The 15,651-nt window shown below is 27.0% G+C and overlaps 2 protein-coding genes across 2 annotated transcripts in view; both read right to left on the bottom strand.

Moving 5' to 3' along the window:
• The window catches only part of LOC145849248 (methionine-R-sulfoxide reductase B1-A-like), a 64,303-nt gene extending 59,804 nt beyond the window's left edge, over positions 1 to 4,499 (bottom strand). Inside the window, exon 1 of the mRNA XM_082954387.1 lies at positions 4,489 to 4,499. The gene's annotated coding sequence lies outside the window, so the exon portion shown is untranslated. The remainder of the gene's footprint in view (positions 1 to 4,488) is intronic.
• Positions 1,807 to 7,191, bottom strand: LOC145849247 (uncharacterized). Its single transcript, XM_082954385.1, has 2 exons — positions 6,683 to 7,191; positions 1,807 to 2,109 (listed from the first exon to the last, which is right to left on the bottom strand). Exons 1-2 carry the CDS (start codon positions 7,156 to 7,158, stop codon positions 2,058 to 2,060), a joined length of 528 nt encoding a protein of 175 aa, XP_082810511.1. The 5' UTR covers positions 7,159 to 7,191; the 3' UTR covers positions 1,807 to 2,057.
• Between the last annotated feature and the right edge of the window lie 8,460 nt (positions 7,192 to 15,651).

Below are 15,651 nucleotides of genomic sequence, written 5' to 3'. Positions count from 1 at the left end.
TCAAAGCAGAACCGGTCCAAACGATCTTTACTTTGCTTGAAGCTCTTGAACTTTAATGCATTCATTAGACAATTTACCAAAGTTCTAAATTGTTCAATGCTAGCATCAGGTTTGGAGCACATTTTTTATTTTGTTAAGCACAATGTTGGCAAACTGCTTAACAACAATTGTGACTCCTAATTTTTCAAGGCTATGCGGATTTATGCATGGCATATTTTTTACAATGTACTTCCAATAGCCATTCTGCTCCGGAGATTTTCAACCGCTGTTATAACAAATACACTACGTTCTTTGTTGAAATTTAAGACCTTTTGTTCCTCAACTAGGTCTTTTTTCCACGAATTTGCAAGCAAATTAGTTGCAGCACAACCAAGATCAAGGGCAGGTTTTAGGTTAAAATTAAATCATTGGTTAAGGCTGAGGTTCGTAACTATCATGTCTTTCATAATGATGCACAGCAATTTAATTAACAAGCACGAATTGTCCTAATGCATAAAGGCAACAACAGGCTGGGTAAAACATCAAGCAGGCTGCATGAGAGATATCACATAACAAAAGAAATGCAAGAAAAATTTTGTGTATATATCACAACTTCACTACGGAAGCGTCATTGCCACAGACCATCAATACTAAAAAGCATAAAAAACTACTGGTTCAAGTAGGGTATAGTATGTTAATAGAAAAATTTCGCAGTTTTATAAAGGATATCTCATTAATTTTTACCAGATATTGTAAATTTCTAGGCAAATTTTGCAATTTTGTCTGACTTTAAAGGATATTTTATTAGTTTTTTACCACTTAAAGGCTTTGGAAAATAAGAAATTTAGTAAGTTTTAACAGACAAAATCTGGCGTTTTTTCAAATTTTCTGACTTTTTTTCATAAACCCTATTTGTTCCTGGCTATTGTCATTTTTTATAGTTTTTCCTGACCTTGAGATAACCCTGATAGATTATTGTTGACTGAAATTACATGACATTCAAAACAATGAAAATCTAAGTAAAAAAGTAGTTTCAACAATTAAAGTAATAGATTATCTATTACTTATTAAAAATTTGTATTATAACTCTCTTTTATATAAATCTAAGATTTTATTGAACAAAGTTGTTAAAAAACTAAAATAATAAAAATATTCTTCGTTTTTTACGATTTTTTTTCAAAATTTTCCAAATTCTAGGTTTTATGGCCACCCTGTAGTTAGCCTAGTTGTCTATACGGTAGCCTATAAATAATCTTGAAAATTTTTCAAGTTTTTTTTTTTGATCATACAGATAGTTGTTATATGTTCCAAACTACTTTAAGAAAAATCCGTTTTTTTTTTGAATAGTTTTAAAATTTATTAAAATTAATTAGAGTTTTTGAGTAAAATAAAAATTCAAATTTTTCAAGTATTAATTAAACTGTTTTTTTTTTGTAATATATATATATTTTTTTTAATATTGAATATAGCCAAAAAAACTTTTTAGGTGTTTAATTATGTTTTTGAAAAAACAAAAATTTGGAAAAATATATCTTTCTTAATTGCTGTCGAACGAAAAAGAAAATTATTGGAAAATGTTCCTACGACCATTTAGACGATATCATTTAACTGGCCATGAAATACAAATAGTTCAAACTGCTATAAAAGCTAAGCTAGTTTTCAATTGAAACAACTTTATGTTGCAACTGACACTGGAGTATTGAAAACTATAGTTGCTTACTAGTTGTATATTTATTTAAATGATTTGTACACTACTTTAATTTAATTTTATCTGGAAGTTTACCGCCTTCAAATAAAGTTTTTCTTTTTTATTTGTGCATTAACAATTTGAAAAAAAAAACAGTGCTTTGATTGAATTTTATCCTAGTAAAAGTTAAAACTATTAAAAACATCGTACATTATCTCACAATAAAAAAATTAAAACGAAAAATAGTTCAAAACAAAACAATTCAAAATTAAGGCAAGACCTTTTTGTAACATCTCTAACACTGCTGATAATGAAAAGAAGACAAATCGTGATGGTGGCAAGATAACAAACAAATCAACAAAAATCAGTTTCACTAAACTAAAGAAATATACTAAATAGATATTGGCTTGTACATCAAAGTTGTGACGAACTTGCGTTTGTACCTGTGGATGAATAAAAATTGGTTAAAAAACCATTGTAAATAACTGTCTAAATTCTTTCATGAGCTCTTTCGTTTACAAAAAAATTTCTGTTTAGAAATACTTAATTATATATATATATATAATTTATTGAAATGGCGATTTTAAAAATTCTGGAACATATGTTTCATAAAGCTTTAATTTTTCATAAAGCTTTAATCATCAGCCAGTTAAATTCAAAATAAAAAGCACTGTACTAAACAAAGATACAAAAGTTATGCAAAAAAACAAAAAACAGTATGACGTAATATTGTACATTACAAATATTCAGTACAAAAATCGATCTACCCTCTAACTAATCAAACAACTAAAATTAACGAAAACAACAGTTAATTGACTATAAAATGCTTTAAAATTTGTTGTGTTTTAAGAGAAGCTTTTTTATATGTCGACAAGACGATATAAATTCGCTCCTCTTATTTAAACAACCTTCCTTTTTTAACGCATACATAACGGCTGTTGATTCTTTTAAGCACAGCCTACAAACAGGGTTGTTACCATCTGCTATTGGCTGTGCTCTTTTTATCACCTCCCAAGTTAATTTAAAATCAATGTTTTTGCGCTTAAGGCCGCAAACATACTTCGAAAGCTCAGTTTCATTTTCGTATACACCACCTTTAAAGGATTTCTTATGGTTGGCATACCGAAATCTGAATTGAGTGGAGCATAAGCCGATGTAGAACTTCTTTTCAAGGTCAGAGTTAACTGTTGCCTTGTAAATAATGTTCTCTGACCGGCAATTGCCCCCCTTCAAATTGTATTTACAGCCACCGGCGCAATTACACTGATTTTTGATCGAATTACTTTTGTTTAAAATCCTTTGATTATGTGACTTAATTAATCTCTCCAAATTCGCCATACATGAATAACTGATTCGCATATTATGTTTGTTAAATATCTTTGATAATGGGTTATTTTTGTAGAAATGTTTTTTTACTAGATTTATAAATTCTCTGCCGATGTTTGTTTTAACTGAAGTACAGAATGGGGGATTATACCAAATTAAATTTTGCTTTCTTTTACTTTTATTGATCGTTTTGTTTTTTTGCTCCGTTGTTTCAAAATTAAGTTTATCATTGTAACCGCATTTTTTCATTATTAGTTCGTAATCTTGTTTTGTCTTTAAAAAGTTTTCTTCGTTGCTTGATCTTTTATTTAAACGTTTATTAATTATTTTTGGTATTTGGTTTATAATATTTTTTGGGTGGCTAGAACATTTATTTACATACATAATTTTTGCGTTTTGCTTTTTATAAGGCATATAGGAGAGATCATGCAAGTTGAGCTTCACATCCAGGTAGTCAGTCGTCAACATTGGTGATTCAATAGTGACTCTTAACCCCATAGACTTGAAGAAGGCGTGCGTTTGTTTTTTTAGCCTTTCAACTATAAAGCCAGAAGAATTGGGCAGTACAGCTAGACCATCGTCCCTGTACAACCCAACTCTTTCTAAACCAAAGATATTCTTCAACCCATCTAACAAAAAAAGACCTACTAATTCACATAACTCTGCACCCATGAACGATCCCTGCGCTACATCAAAAAGAGAGCTGGTGTTATTTGCTCTCTTCTTTTGCCACAGGTTTCCTTGTTCATAAAGTACTGATTTACATGCGTTTTTTATTAGACTTAAGTCTTCAGTAGGTACGCTAGAATAAATACCAGCAAATTTTAGTGATTTTATTACCAATTCTTCGCTGATAGATGGATAAAAATCGACTACATCAAACTTAAAAAAGCTGTACGTTTGTTTTTCCAAACCAGTGAACCAATTTAAGACTTGGTCTGTATCAGTCCACTGCATAAGTTTAGATTTTAAACGCACAGCCTTATTAATGCAGTCAATCTTAACCTTAACTATACGACCTACATCGGACTTAGAAGTATTAATCAATCTACATTTGGGATGTGTCAAAAAGTTATCTTTATGGTCTTTGACCGTTATGTATGCGTTTTTTAAAGGCAATTTTTTAATCCTATCGTGTATTTTTAAGTTTTTAGTTAAATTTTTAGCTTCTACATTAATATCATTTAAAGTTTTATCAGTACATTTTTCGTAATCTTTAGTAATATTGTAAAAACTTTAAAAAAAAAAAAAAAAAAAAAAAAAAAAAAAAAAAAAAGGAAGGTTGTTTAAATAAGAGGAGCGAATTTATATCGTCTTGTCGACATATAAAAAAGCTTCTCTTAAAACACAACAAATTTTGAAGCATTTTATAGTCAATTAACTGTTGTTTTCGTTAATTTTAGTTGTTTGATTAGTTAGAGGGTAGATCGATTTTTGTACTGAATATTTGTAATGTACAATATTACGTCATACTGTTTTTTGTTTTTTTGCATAACTTTTGTATCTTTGTTTAGTACAGTGCTTTTTATTTTGAATTTAACTGGCTGATGATTAAAGCTTTATGAAAAATTAAAGCTTTATGAAACATATGTTCCAGAATTTTTTAAATCGCCATTTCAATAAATTATTTAAAAGCCCTTCAAGTGGGCTCAGTTGAAAGTGTTTAAGTTTAAACATTAACCTTATTATATATATATATATATATATATATAAGATGTAACGTTATAAGGCGTTAAATCCTGGAGATCCTGATAAGCTAAGCTTATCGGAATGTATATCACAGATGTTCTTGTGCTAAAACTTTATTCCGACTAACGGCGTTTCACTGCTCTCAAATAAATTTAAGAACAGATCTACGGAGTCTATAAAATGTTAACACACATTAGAAAAAAAGCAGAAAAAAGCATGTATAATTATGTATAGTGTTTATCTAGGTAGTAACTATAAATGGACTTTATGGTTTAAAAGCAAAGTTTGGGATAAAAGCGTAAAATTATAAAATTGTCTACAAAAAAAACAAATTTAATAAAAGTAGGCACCAACCTCAAAAAGCTCTAAGAATAGGCAAATTTTAAAAATGAAAATTAAATTGAGTTGTGCAGAAATGTTACGTCATAATAATTTTAACAAATTATTCAATAATTTATACAGCTTGAAAACATGAAGTATTAAACTTGCAAGAATATATAAGTTTTGTGAAATAAATTAGTACATAAATAGACAGAGTTATTTAAACGACGATTCTACTTTAAATAACTCTGTCTATTTATGTACTAATTTATTTCACAAAACTTATATATTCTTGCAAGTTTAATACTTCATGTTTTCAAGCTGTATAAATTATTGAATAATTTGTTAAAATTATTATGACGTAACATTTCTGCACAACTCAATTTAATTTTCATTTTTAAAATTTGCCTATTCTTAGAGCTTTTTGAGGTTGGTGCCTACTTTTATTAAATTTGTTTTTTTTGTAGACAATTTTATAATTTTACGCTTTTATCCCAAACTTTGCTTTTAAACCATAAAGTCCATTTATAGTTACTACCTAGATAAACACTATACATAATTATACATGCTTTTTTCTGCTTTTTTTCTAATGTGTGTTAACATTTTATAGACTCCGTAGATCTGTTCTTAAATTTATTTGAGAGCAGTGAAACGCCGTTAGTCGGAATAAAGTTTTAGCACAAGAACATCTGTGATATATATATATATATATATATATATATATATATATATATATAAAATAAGGTTATTATTCAAACTTGAACACCTTCTACAGAGCCCACTTGAAGGGTTTAAATAATTTATTGGAAAAGAACGATTTTGAAAATACTGGTACATATGTTTCATAAAGCTTTAATCATTAGCCAGTTTATTTTAACGCAGAAACAGCTGTCCCAAGCAAAAGTTTATTTTGTGTATTTTAGTTCTATATATATATATAGAACTTGTTTTGAAGCTGATGAGTGCATAGGCACGAAACTCGAGTCCTTTGAGTTTTACATCTTGAAATAAATCTTTATATATATATATAATGATAGTTCAAAAATGTTTAAATGGAAATAAATTCAAATTTAATGAAAAAATAATAACGTAAATAGTTTAATAAAAACTTTATTCAAGGCTAATTAATATATATATATATTCAAAAATATAGGGACCAGTAAAAATGTACTAAGACACTTTTGAACAAAGGGGAATCTTTGCATGAAGGGTCACTTAAGCACGAGGGGTCAGTTTTGCACGAAGACTCTTTTGCACGGAGGGTTGTTTTTGCACGAGAGTAAAAGAATAAAAAAAAATTAAACACAAATAGAAATTAATAAAAAACGAAAATAAAAAGTAAGTTTCCGACTGTGGGTAAGGGTTAATAGTGAGAGTACAAATAACTAGTAAAAATTAATAATAAAAAACAATAAACTAATAAAAAAATACAAGAAAATAAAAAAAGTTACTGACCGAGGGTAAGGGTTAGGGGTAACAGATTTAATTAAATATCAAAATTAATGAAAACTAGAAATTTTTAAACCCTTGTAAAAGTGTCTTTCTGCAAAATTGGCGCCGTGCAAAAATGTCTCTCTGTGCAAAAACATCTCTATGTGCAAAAATGTCCCTTTGTGCATACTTGACACCTGACCAAAAATGTCTATATTATTAAATAGATAATAATAATAATAAAAATACCTGTGGGTGGCACTGAGCGCCATGACCCCGTCCTTGATGGACAAGGCGTACATGTGGTTGAGCATGACGTGCTGCGGCTCTGGCAGCAAAGTGGGCTCCAACGACATTTCCACGTCCTGGTTCAATAGCACTTTGTTGAGCAGGTGGGGTGGCAGGGCTGGAGGATGCAGCATGTAGTTTTCCAACAGCTCCAGCGGCACATCCTGGTTGTACACTTCAACCTCCGGCTCCTCGTCGTCTTCTGTCAAGCTCCTGTTGAGCTCAAGTTCTGGTGGGTGCTCCTCGAGTTGCTGATGGAAGGTTTTTGTAGTCTTTGGAGGTTGTGGGTGTTCCACTGGAGCTTGTGGTGATTCGTGGTGGTCAATTGAAGTGCTGCTGTGGTTAGGAAAGACAAAGTTTGATTCAGTAGCTGATGAAGCAACATCGATGTTTCCAGCGTTGTCTTCGTTTGGTTTTTTAGATGCAGCGTTTCCCATTTTATTTGTTTGTACAATTTAGATAAAACTTGTGCATCTGAAATAATAAATAATGAAACTGCTAAATAGGATGTATATGGTACATTCTATACATTGAGATAACAAATGCTAAAGTTGAAATATATACAAGTAATACATTTTTTTTTTATAAATTTGAAAATTAAACTAAATCATCAAACTTACTAAAACTAATGTGTAATTAAAATCTTGTTCTTATGGCAACTTTTCAACTAAGGCAAAATCTATATTTCAAAATTTCAAACTACATTAAGTGTAAAAGTTCAACAAACTAGTTAGTTAAAATACAAATTTTGGTACTAATAAAAGTGTGATTATTTAGAATAATAACTATATGATAACTAATGAAATAGTACTTATAAAAACTATGATAACAAACAGTAACTGTACTATCTAATAAAAAGAAAGTATGCTAACAAAATAAAACTGTAAACTTAAAATAAAGTTATATAAAATTTGAAAAATTGAATTGAAAAATATTTACCTCAAAAGAATTATTTTGATTTCACAATTTTAGTTGTTACATTTATATAAATAGAGATGTGCAAATTAAATATTTTATTTACAACCAGGTTTTAATGACAAAAAATTGCAATGTTTTTAAGTAAAATAAAATAGTTAACTGCTACATTCAACTGTTACAGTTATCAAAATAAAATTTTTTCTGGTTATACATTTTTTGAAAACCAATTACTTTTACATATAAAAATAAAGAGATTATTGACAATTTTTAACACTAAAGAAAACATTAGCAAAAGTTTATCAGACCAAAGCATGAACTTACTAAGATCAAGTTAAGTTTTTTTTTAACTTTTAGTCAATTCTAAACAACTACAAGTAAATTTTAGAAACATTTAAAAAGGTTAAGATTTAAACTAGTCTTGTTTTCTAATGTTTGTACAAAATAAAATCTTAACTCTAATAGTGTGAAATTAAGGTTCTAGAAAAAATTTAAAAACTTTATTGAATGACTTTTGAAATTGACTATAAGTAGCAGTAAATATTAGAATCCAAGTATACACTTATATATATATGCATTTAAACAGTTAAGATACCTATTAAAATAAAAAGGGAGTAACTATATTAATTTTTTATGAAAGTTTAGTTAGCTAATTACATTTATTCTATTTAAAATCTTCAAATTGAAATTTATAATTTTATTCAGTAAAGTAAATTCGTAAAGCAAGGAAAATTGTTAGCTCAACTTTTTTATAAAATGATTAAAAAATACAAACACAGTATACAATTTAAAAATCTAAATGTATAAATATCACTTCATAAAACTCAAAAAAAAAATTATGCAGTATTTAGGAATTTAAAAAATAGCAGAATTCTTTTACAAATACAATTTTACAAATACATACAATTATTTATTTTACTTGTGACAAAAATTGATAGTTTTAGTAACAATATGAAAAGTTTACACAAGTCTGTTAAAAAGTATGAAGCTTTAACTTTAGTTAATAAAAAACCATACTATTTTATATAAGCAATTTTTTAAGGTTTAAAAAACAAGATTGATTGAATTTTTTTTCTGAAGTACTGACTAAAAAGTTTCCTGATCTTGAACCTACCAAAACATCAAATATAGTTGGAAACTTAATTAGTTATATAACTTTAAAAAACTCAAGTTTGTGAACTTTTTTCCATTTTACTTTAAATTTTGGTACTAATATTGACTATATAAAACAAATTTAAATAATATACTTAGTAACTTATATTATAATTATTATATAAAACTTGAAATATAAACAAAACAATGAAAGATTAAAACTTTATTAGACTTGCATAATTACTTTAATAAAAAATAGTAAATTTATTAGTAACTAAATCAACAACAAACAACTTTTTTAAGGTCATAAAGTTTCAATATCTCTCTTTTATATCTTAAAATATTTTTATCAAGATTGAAAACACTGTTGGCAGCTATTTTGAAAATACTTTGTACAATTAGTTGTACAATTTCTTCTTTGCTTTTCAAAGTCACACACTGACTAACTTATCTTAGCTTATCTACACTTGAAATTACTTCATAATAGTAAAACTACTGAAGCAGAAAGAACTTTATACAACAAAACACCAAAGGCAAACTTAGAATAATAAAAAAAAATTAACATGAATCATTTAACTATTGAAACATACAAAAAAGGTTTAAAATTTGATACATACAAAGATTAAAACTATAGTAACTTATGGTTTTTTTTTTTAATTAAAAATATGAACGAAAAAAATATTATTATTTCTTAGCTAGAGCTTTTTACATTTAAAGACTGTAAAAAAAATACTTCAGTGATTAGCAAAAAATTACTGTTTTTTTTTTGATTTTTTTATTACAATTAACAATTTGTTTTAATTTTCTGTTATTTTTCTAACTATCAATTTTTTCATATGGTTCATAAAATTACTATACTTAAAAACTTAAGAGTTGGCATTAAATTTTAAACTGGAAACTTTAAACAGTTGTTTTTTATAAGCAATACTTTTTGACCAAAGGAAAACGCACCAAAGCATTTTTTTTCCAAAGATAGTGGTATAATAAAAGTGTTCTAATTTTTTTTTTCAAATAAATTTATATATACATACTTATTTATTTTGTGTACAAAACAGAGGCGTGTTTTGACTAGTTTCTTGTTTCCTGTACACCCCCTGAAAAAAAAGAAGTATAAGGAAAAAAGCTTAGATTATTCAATTTAAACATTTCTGAGCGGAGACTGTACATATTTAAGTAGATTTAGTTGTGCTTTTTTGCCAAACTTTTGTTGAACTAAACTGACATAGTTTTGTAAGTCTTTATGTTAAAAAAAGTAAAAACTGTATAAAATGTTACAGTTGCAAAAGTTGCGCATATAAAAAAAAAACTTTTGATACAAAATAAGCCGATCAAAATTGTTTAAAAAACTGTTTTTGATTATTATTACAACTCTAATAGTTTCTTTTTTTAATTTTTGAAACGGTCACTTTTACTTACAATTAGTTTTTAAAAACATAATAATTTTTGATTAAAGTTTGGTGTGTAACTAAACTATTTTTACTGGTATTGTTTGGCTTATGAATCAATTTACATATCATTGAATATGTTCTACTATTATTAAGTCAAATTACTTACTAATTTTATATTAGAACTCATGTTCAATTTCTTAATTATAAACGTTTTCGTTATTCATTTTAGCTTCACAATTTAAGGCAAAATTTTCACATTGTCAATAGTAAATGACCTAGGTGTATATTGTAATTGCTTTACTGAAATTTAAAGAACTGTATTGGTATCAAATTTTTTTGTTCTGTTTGACTAGTATTTAAAAAAACGTAAGCAAGAAAATTTCAAACAGTTATATAGTAGGCAATCAGGATATTTCTAAACTGTTTATTAAAAGCTATATTAAATTCTATTTGAATAAGATTTTGAACAACTGAAGATCTCGTCTCCAAGCGAGTGAAACATTTTTTTTTAATAAAATTTAAAATTTATTATCGTTAAAAGCTACCACAGAAAATATTTTGTTTTTGAACAAAAAAGTGCAATCACACTAAAAAAAGTCTTGACACCCTCCTAGTATTTAAACTAGTTTAAATTAGACTTTCACAACAATATTTTTTAATGCTTTATAAGCATGAATGTAGTAAAATAAAAGTTTTAGTAATAAATGTTCTTACGTTTTTCAGTTTTGGAAACTCTTTTTTTTTTATTAGCTCGATGACCAAACGGTATTTCTGTACAAAAACTTTTTGTCTTTTGACCATTTTTTCAGTGTCGTGTTCTTTATTTTAAGAAATAAGCTAACTAGTTTGTAGTTTTCAGCTAAAGACTTTTAAAATCATTTAAAAAGCAACTGTACTAAGAGATAATGAATTACTTTTACAGGTAAATTGTCTACTGATCTGGCTGACTATAGTTTAAATAACAGTCTACTTATTAATTCATAAAAAAATTAAAATCAATGAATAGTTCTTAAGTTGCTTTAAAATAGCAGTGTATGTATAAAAGAAAAAAATATTCATTAAAAGATTTTAAAGTTTCAAAGTTGTTATCTAACTTAATCTAACTTATGCCTATGTTGAATCTCTCATGTTTAATCTAAGATTATAAAAAGAACAAAGAACTATTAAAAGTAAACTGAGGCGGGGAACTGCTTTAACTGATATTTAACTTAACTTTCCATTTTTTTGATGTATTTAAAACTTTACAATTAAAATTTTTGTGCTCCCACTATCAAACGTATCACGCGTGGCCACTAACATGTTAGACTGCTTAAGTTAAGAGAAAACTTACCTTATACATTTAATTTTTTATTTTTACTTAGACTGTTATGTGTTACTATTAAACGTCTAACTTTAAACAATTCTTAAACATTTTTTTAAAACACTATCACCTACAATAAAGATTTGTTTTGTTTTAGAATTTTAACACGTACAAACTAACATACAACCAGGTATAGTTTTTAATAAAAAAGGAAATTTTTCAATAAAAAAAAAATTTAGCTTAACATTTCTTTTCTTTTTAAACTGGTAGATAAACAAATAAAAACTTTATTTAAAAATATTTTGTATAGACTTCCCAACAACTAGTATCTAAGTTCTAAAAATTGTAAATTACCATAATTTCGAAAGCTTATGTATAAAACTACTTAAAGAAAAAGTTAAAAGACTTGTTATTAACAAAAGTTTCATATGAAACTATCTAGTATCAAAGTTTAAACATGCAAAAAAAAACAATATGAATAGTCTGTACTGACAAAACTAAACACGTCTACTTTAAGAAATTTATGTAAAAGATTTTTACTAAAATATTATAAAGATGTTTTATAGTTTGTTATGCTAAATAAAAGCATTGTATTTATAAACATTGAAAACTAGATATTATTTTTAAATTCTTAACTTAATTAATTTTATCACAACACAAACTGTTAACAGCACAATTACGTCTAAACATTAAGGCAGCGTTTTCTTAGTAAGAAAAGTCTATCATCTTGATCTGTTGAACCACCATAAACTTGGTCAGATAGAAATCTGTTTTCTTGCGACACATAAAACTTCTTCTCAAGTTGTTGAACTACCATCATCGCTTCCTTCTTAGTTTCAATTTCCGGTGTTATTTCGTGAAAGCGCTCGGCTAAATTTTCCAAAATTGATTTTTTGTATCTGAAAAAGTTTTCCCTTTTTTATGTGTTGTAAGTATTTAAAAGAAAATTAGTTTCGGTTTAAAACTACAAGACTTGATTTTCAAGTTAATATACGTAACGCATATTAAGGTTATTACGATCATGTAACTAATTTTGCTTCAGTACTTTAACAATAAGCCAAGTGAAAACTTAAATTAGTGTATAGTCCACAAGTTTAGCATAAAAAAGTTGTTTCGTTTAACTATTCTAATTACAGCGATCAAAACAACAAAGTTTTTGTTATATTTTGATCCTTTTAATTCATTTTTATCTTTTATCAATAAACTGTAAAACTTGGTGTCAACTCTATATTAAATTTATTTATTTTTCTTTCTCTTCGTGTGCTTCTCTTAAAGTGGCTTGGGTTTTGATGGTTAAGTCGAATATTAAAAACGATAGTTATATAAAAAAGTAATCAATTGTACTATTTTATCTACGTTCATGTGTCTACACAAAACTTACTTGATACATTTTTTAAATTACTTTTTACATGGAATTTTGTATTATTTAAGTTTATTTAGAGTTAATGTTAGAATTATGTAACACTTCGTTATACTTATTACACAACTTTCTGTGAACTCTTTAATTTGAATTTACATTACCAAGATTCCAATATCAATTACACGAATTCACTCAATAAGTCTCGTAATAAATCAGCTAAAAGTATCTAAATATTAACTAGATACATTTTAGAAAAGTATAGTAATAATATAACACTTTCTTATTTTGCCAGTGGTTTTTTTCTTCTTTTAATCTTATAAAAAACTAGTTTTTAATCAATAGATAATTGTATAGAAACACACATTATGAAAGTAGTTTGAATCTTAAACCTACTAATTTAAATAGTTGTGCAAAGTATAAACACTTTTAAAACTTTTTATGTTAGTTTTAAAGTAAAAAGTAAGTTTTGTTTTGAGAAAAAACTGTTATATAAATGTTAGAGTTATTATGTAAAATAATAGAAAACTTTGTATAAATTATAGACTACAATAAAGCCTTCCTTCAATAAGCAAATTTTTATGAGCTACTAAACTACGAATTTAACGTATCAAAAATACAATAATCACTCAATTTTTGTTTTACTTTTTAGCTCCTTTTGAATTTTAAGTTATAAATAGTTTTCACTAATATTCTAATACTTAGATATTTTTGTTATATTTAGTGTATTATTTATTAAAGTTTTGAAAATTAGCTTATTTACAGACTGATATTGAACTGACTGTTAAAATTTTTTTGTTTTTTTACTTAAACTTAAGAAAAAATCTAATTTTAAGCTTTGTTAATTTTTATCGTGTATCAGAATCTTTCATAAGTAAAAACCGTAGTAGCGGAAAATTATTGGCGCTATTATTATTTTTTTTAATTTTCTTATTTTTACTAAAAGTGTTTTATTTCGCAAGTTATTTTTTAAATAAAACATCAGTCGCGGACTTTGTACCTGACGAGCCAAATCCGGTTCGAGACTGTAATTTGCCAGTCTTGCTTAAACGATAAAATGTTTAGATAAATAGTTAATTATTGTTACTTGTGTATGTTTTATTACTTAGTGGTACGTTTTTATATTCTTCTTTTGATAAATTAGTAAATAATAAGATCTATTCAACTAAAACTCAACTCTTTCTTCTTCCTGTTTAATTGTTTATTGTTCCTTGTAAAAATTAGCTTTTTTGTCAACTGACTTTCAAAAGACGGCATAACTTTAAGGGTTTCGTTGTAAGAGAAATGAGTTGCTAGACAACACGTGTCGGTCAAAACCTGTTTTTGGAATATTAAAATATTTTTTAATAGTCATACAAGTTTTAAATACAGTTACTTTTGTATAAATGAGTACTAACTTTTCGAAAACCACAAGTTTAAAAATCAGAGTTTTGTTTTTTTTTTTTAATTTTTCATATTCATTTGAAACACAAAAGTTTGATAGCTTATATTAATCACTTCTAACGCAATAAATAATACTTACTTGGACGAATTCTTTTTTATATCCATAGTTTTTTAACAACTGCGAAAGTATGTAAAGCGTCGGAGTGCCAAGATCTTTTGAGTAAGTTGAAGTAAACCCTTTGAAAAATATTCATCAGTTTGCAATAAACATATTTAAATTTTCATAAAACAAAAGATAAAAGATTAAAAGTTTTTTATACGTTTTATTTACAAATTCAAACAAAATATACCTTCAGAAGAAGTGTTAAAGATTAGGAAATCGTTAAGTAAAGAACTTTTTACAAGGTGTGGAAGTCTTGGTGCGATACGGTTATTTTCATTTGTGTCAGACATGTTCTCAACATTAACGAATCTTTCTACCACATCGTCCATTGCAAGTTGGTGCCCTTCTATTTGTTTTGGCCCCAAACCAGCCTAATTATCAGCAACTGGTTTGTTTAGGTTAAAAAAAAAAAACTATTATAAAATGTACACTAGTTTCCAAGTAAAAAAGCGCTTATTCTTAAAAATAGGAAAAAGTTATAACTTAATTAAAACATATGTTTAAAACTTTTACTTGTTTCGGTTCACGCAATTAAAATTGTAAAATAAGACTTCCAACCGACGTTAACAATAAAAATCTTCGGCTTTCCCTTCAAAGCGGGACACTTGGACGTAACGAACTGGTCGCAGAAGTCCTGAACAATTATCCTCTTTCCTTCCACGTCATCACCTGCACTCCTGATCACCTTGTCCTTATCTTCCTGCCCCTTCGCCATTATCGCGCACACGAAACAGTCCTGACTCAGTCCGTCCCTATTTACTTCTTCCGATACTAAAGGTAGATTTTTATTTTTGTGAGTAAAAAAAATATTTTTCTACGAATGTTCAAAGCGTAAAGTTGTTCTGGAGTATTTTTTCTCAAAAGTATTCTAACTGTTTGGACTAAAAATTATTTTAGTAAGCATCAAGTATGATGCGTTCACATATTAAAGTTTATATAAAAAATAAAAGTTTTAGTTCTGTTTAATGATGTTAACTGGCAAAGTATGGAGTACACTGTACAGATATATCTACAAATGGCTGATTTGTAAACTTTTCATCATTGAAAACTTTAGCAAACTTCTATACAATCGCATACTAACCGTACATCAGAGCTTGTTTAGTTTCATGCTTGTTCAAATTGTCGAAAACAATGATGTCTTCGTGCTGGAATCCCATTGAAAGGGCCAAATTTTCCATAAATGTCAGATCTCTGTAGTTATGAATTTTTACTGGGTCTGTTGTGGAACTATCTTCTGAGTTCTAAAGTAAAGAAAAACGATTTCTAGTTTAATAGTTTCAAAATCTATTGCAAATTTTAAAAATATTAAACACAAAAAAAATTTTGTTCGAC

Source organism: Thalia democratica, chromosome 1, assembly GCF_965202585.1.
Source record: "Thalia democratica chromosome 1, ktThaDemo2.hap1.1, whole genome shotgun sequence".
Lineage (NCBI taxonomy): Eukaryota > Metazoa > Chordata > Thaliacea > Salpida > Salpidae > Thalia > Thalia democratica.
The sequence above is the reverse complement of the archived record's forward strand: the minus strand, read 5'-3'. Positions and strand labels throughout refer to the sequence as shown.

What these genes read in the sequence shown, in the direction of transcription:
- LOC145849247 (XM_082954385.1), bottom strand. Translation starts at nt 7,158, where the DNA reads ATGGGAAACGCTGCATCTAAAAAACCAAACGAAGACAACGCTGGAAAC. An exon ending in GCGCTCAGTGCCACCCACAG is followed by an intron (nt 2,110 to 6,682) that starts GTATTTTTATTA and finishes ATTCATCCACAG; the next exon opens with GTACAAACGCAAGTTCGTCA.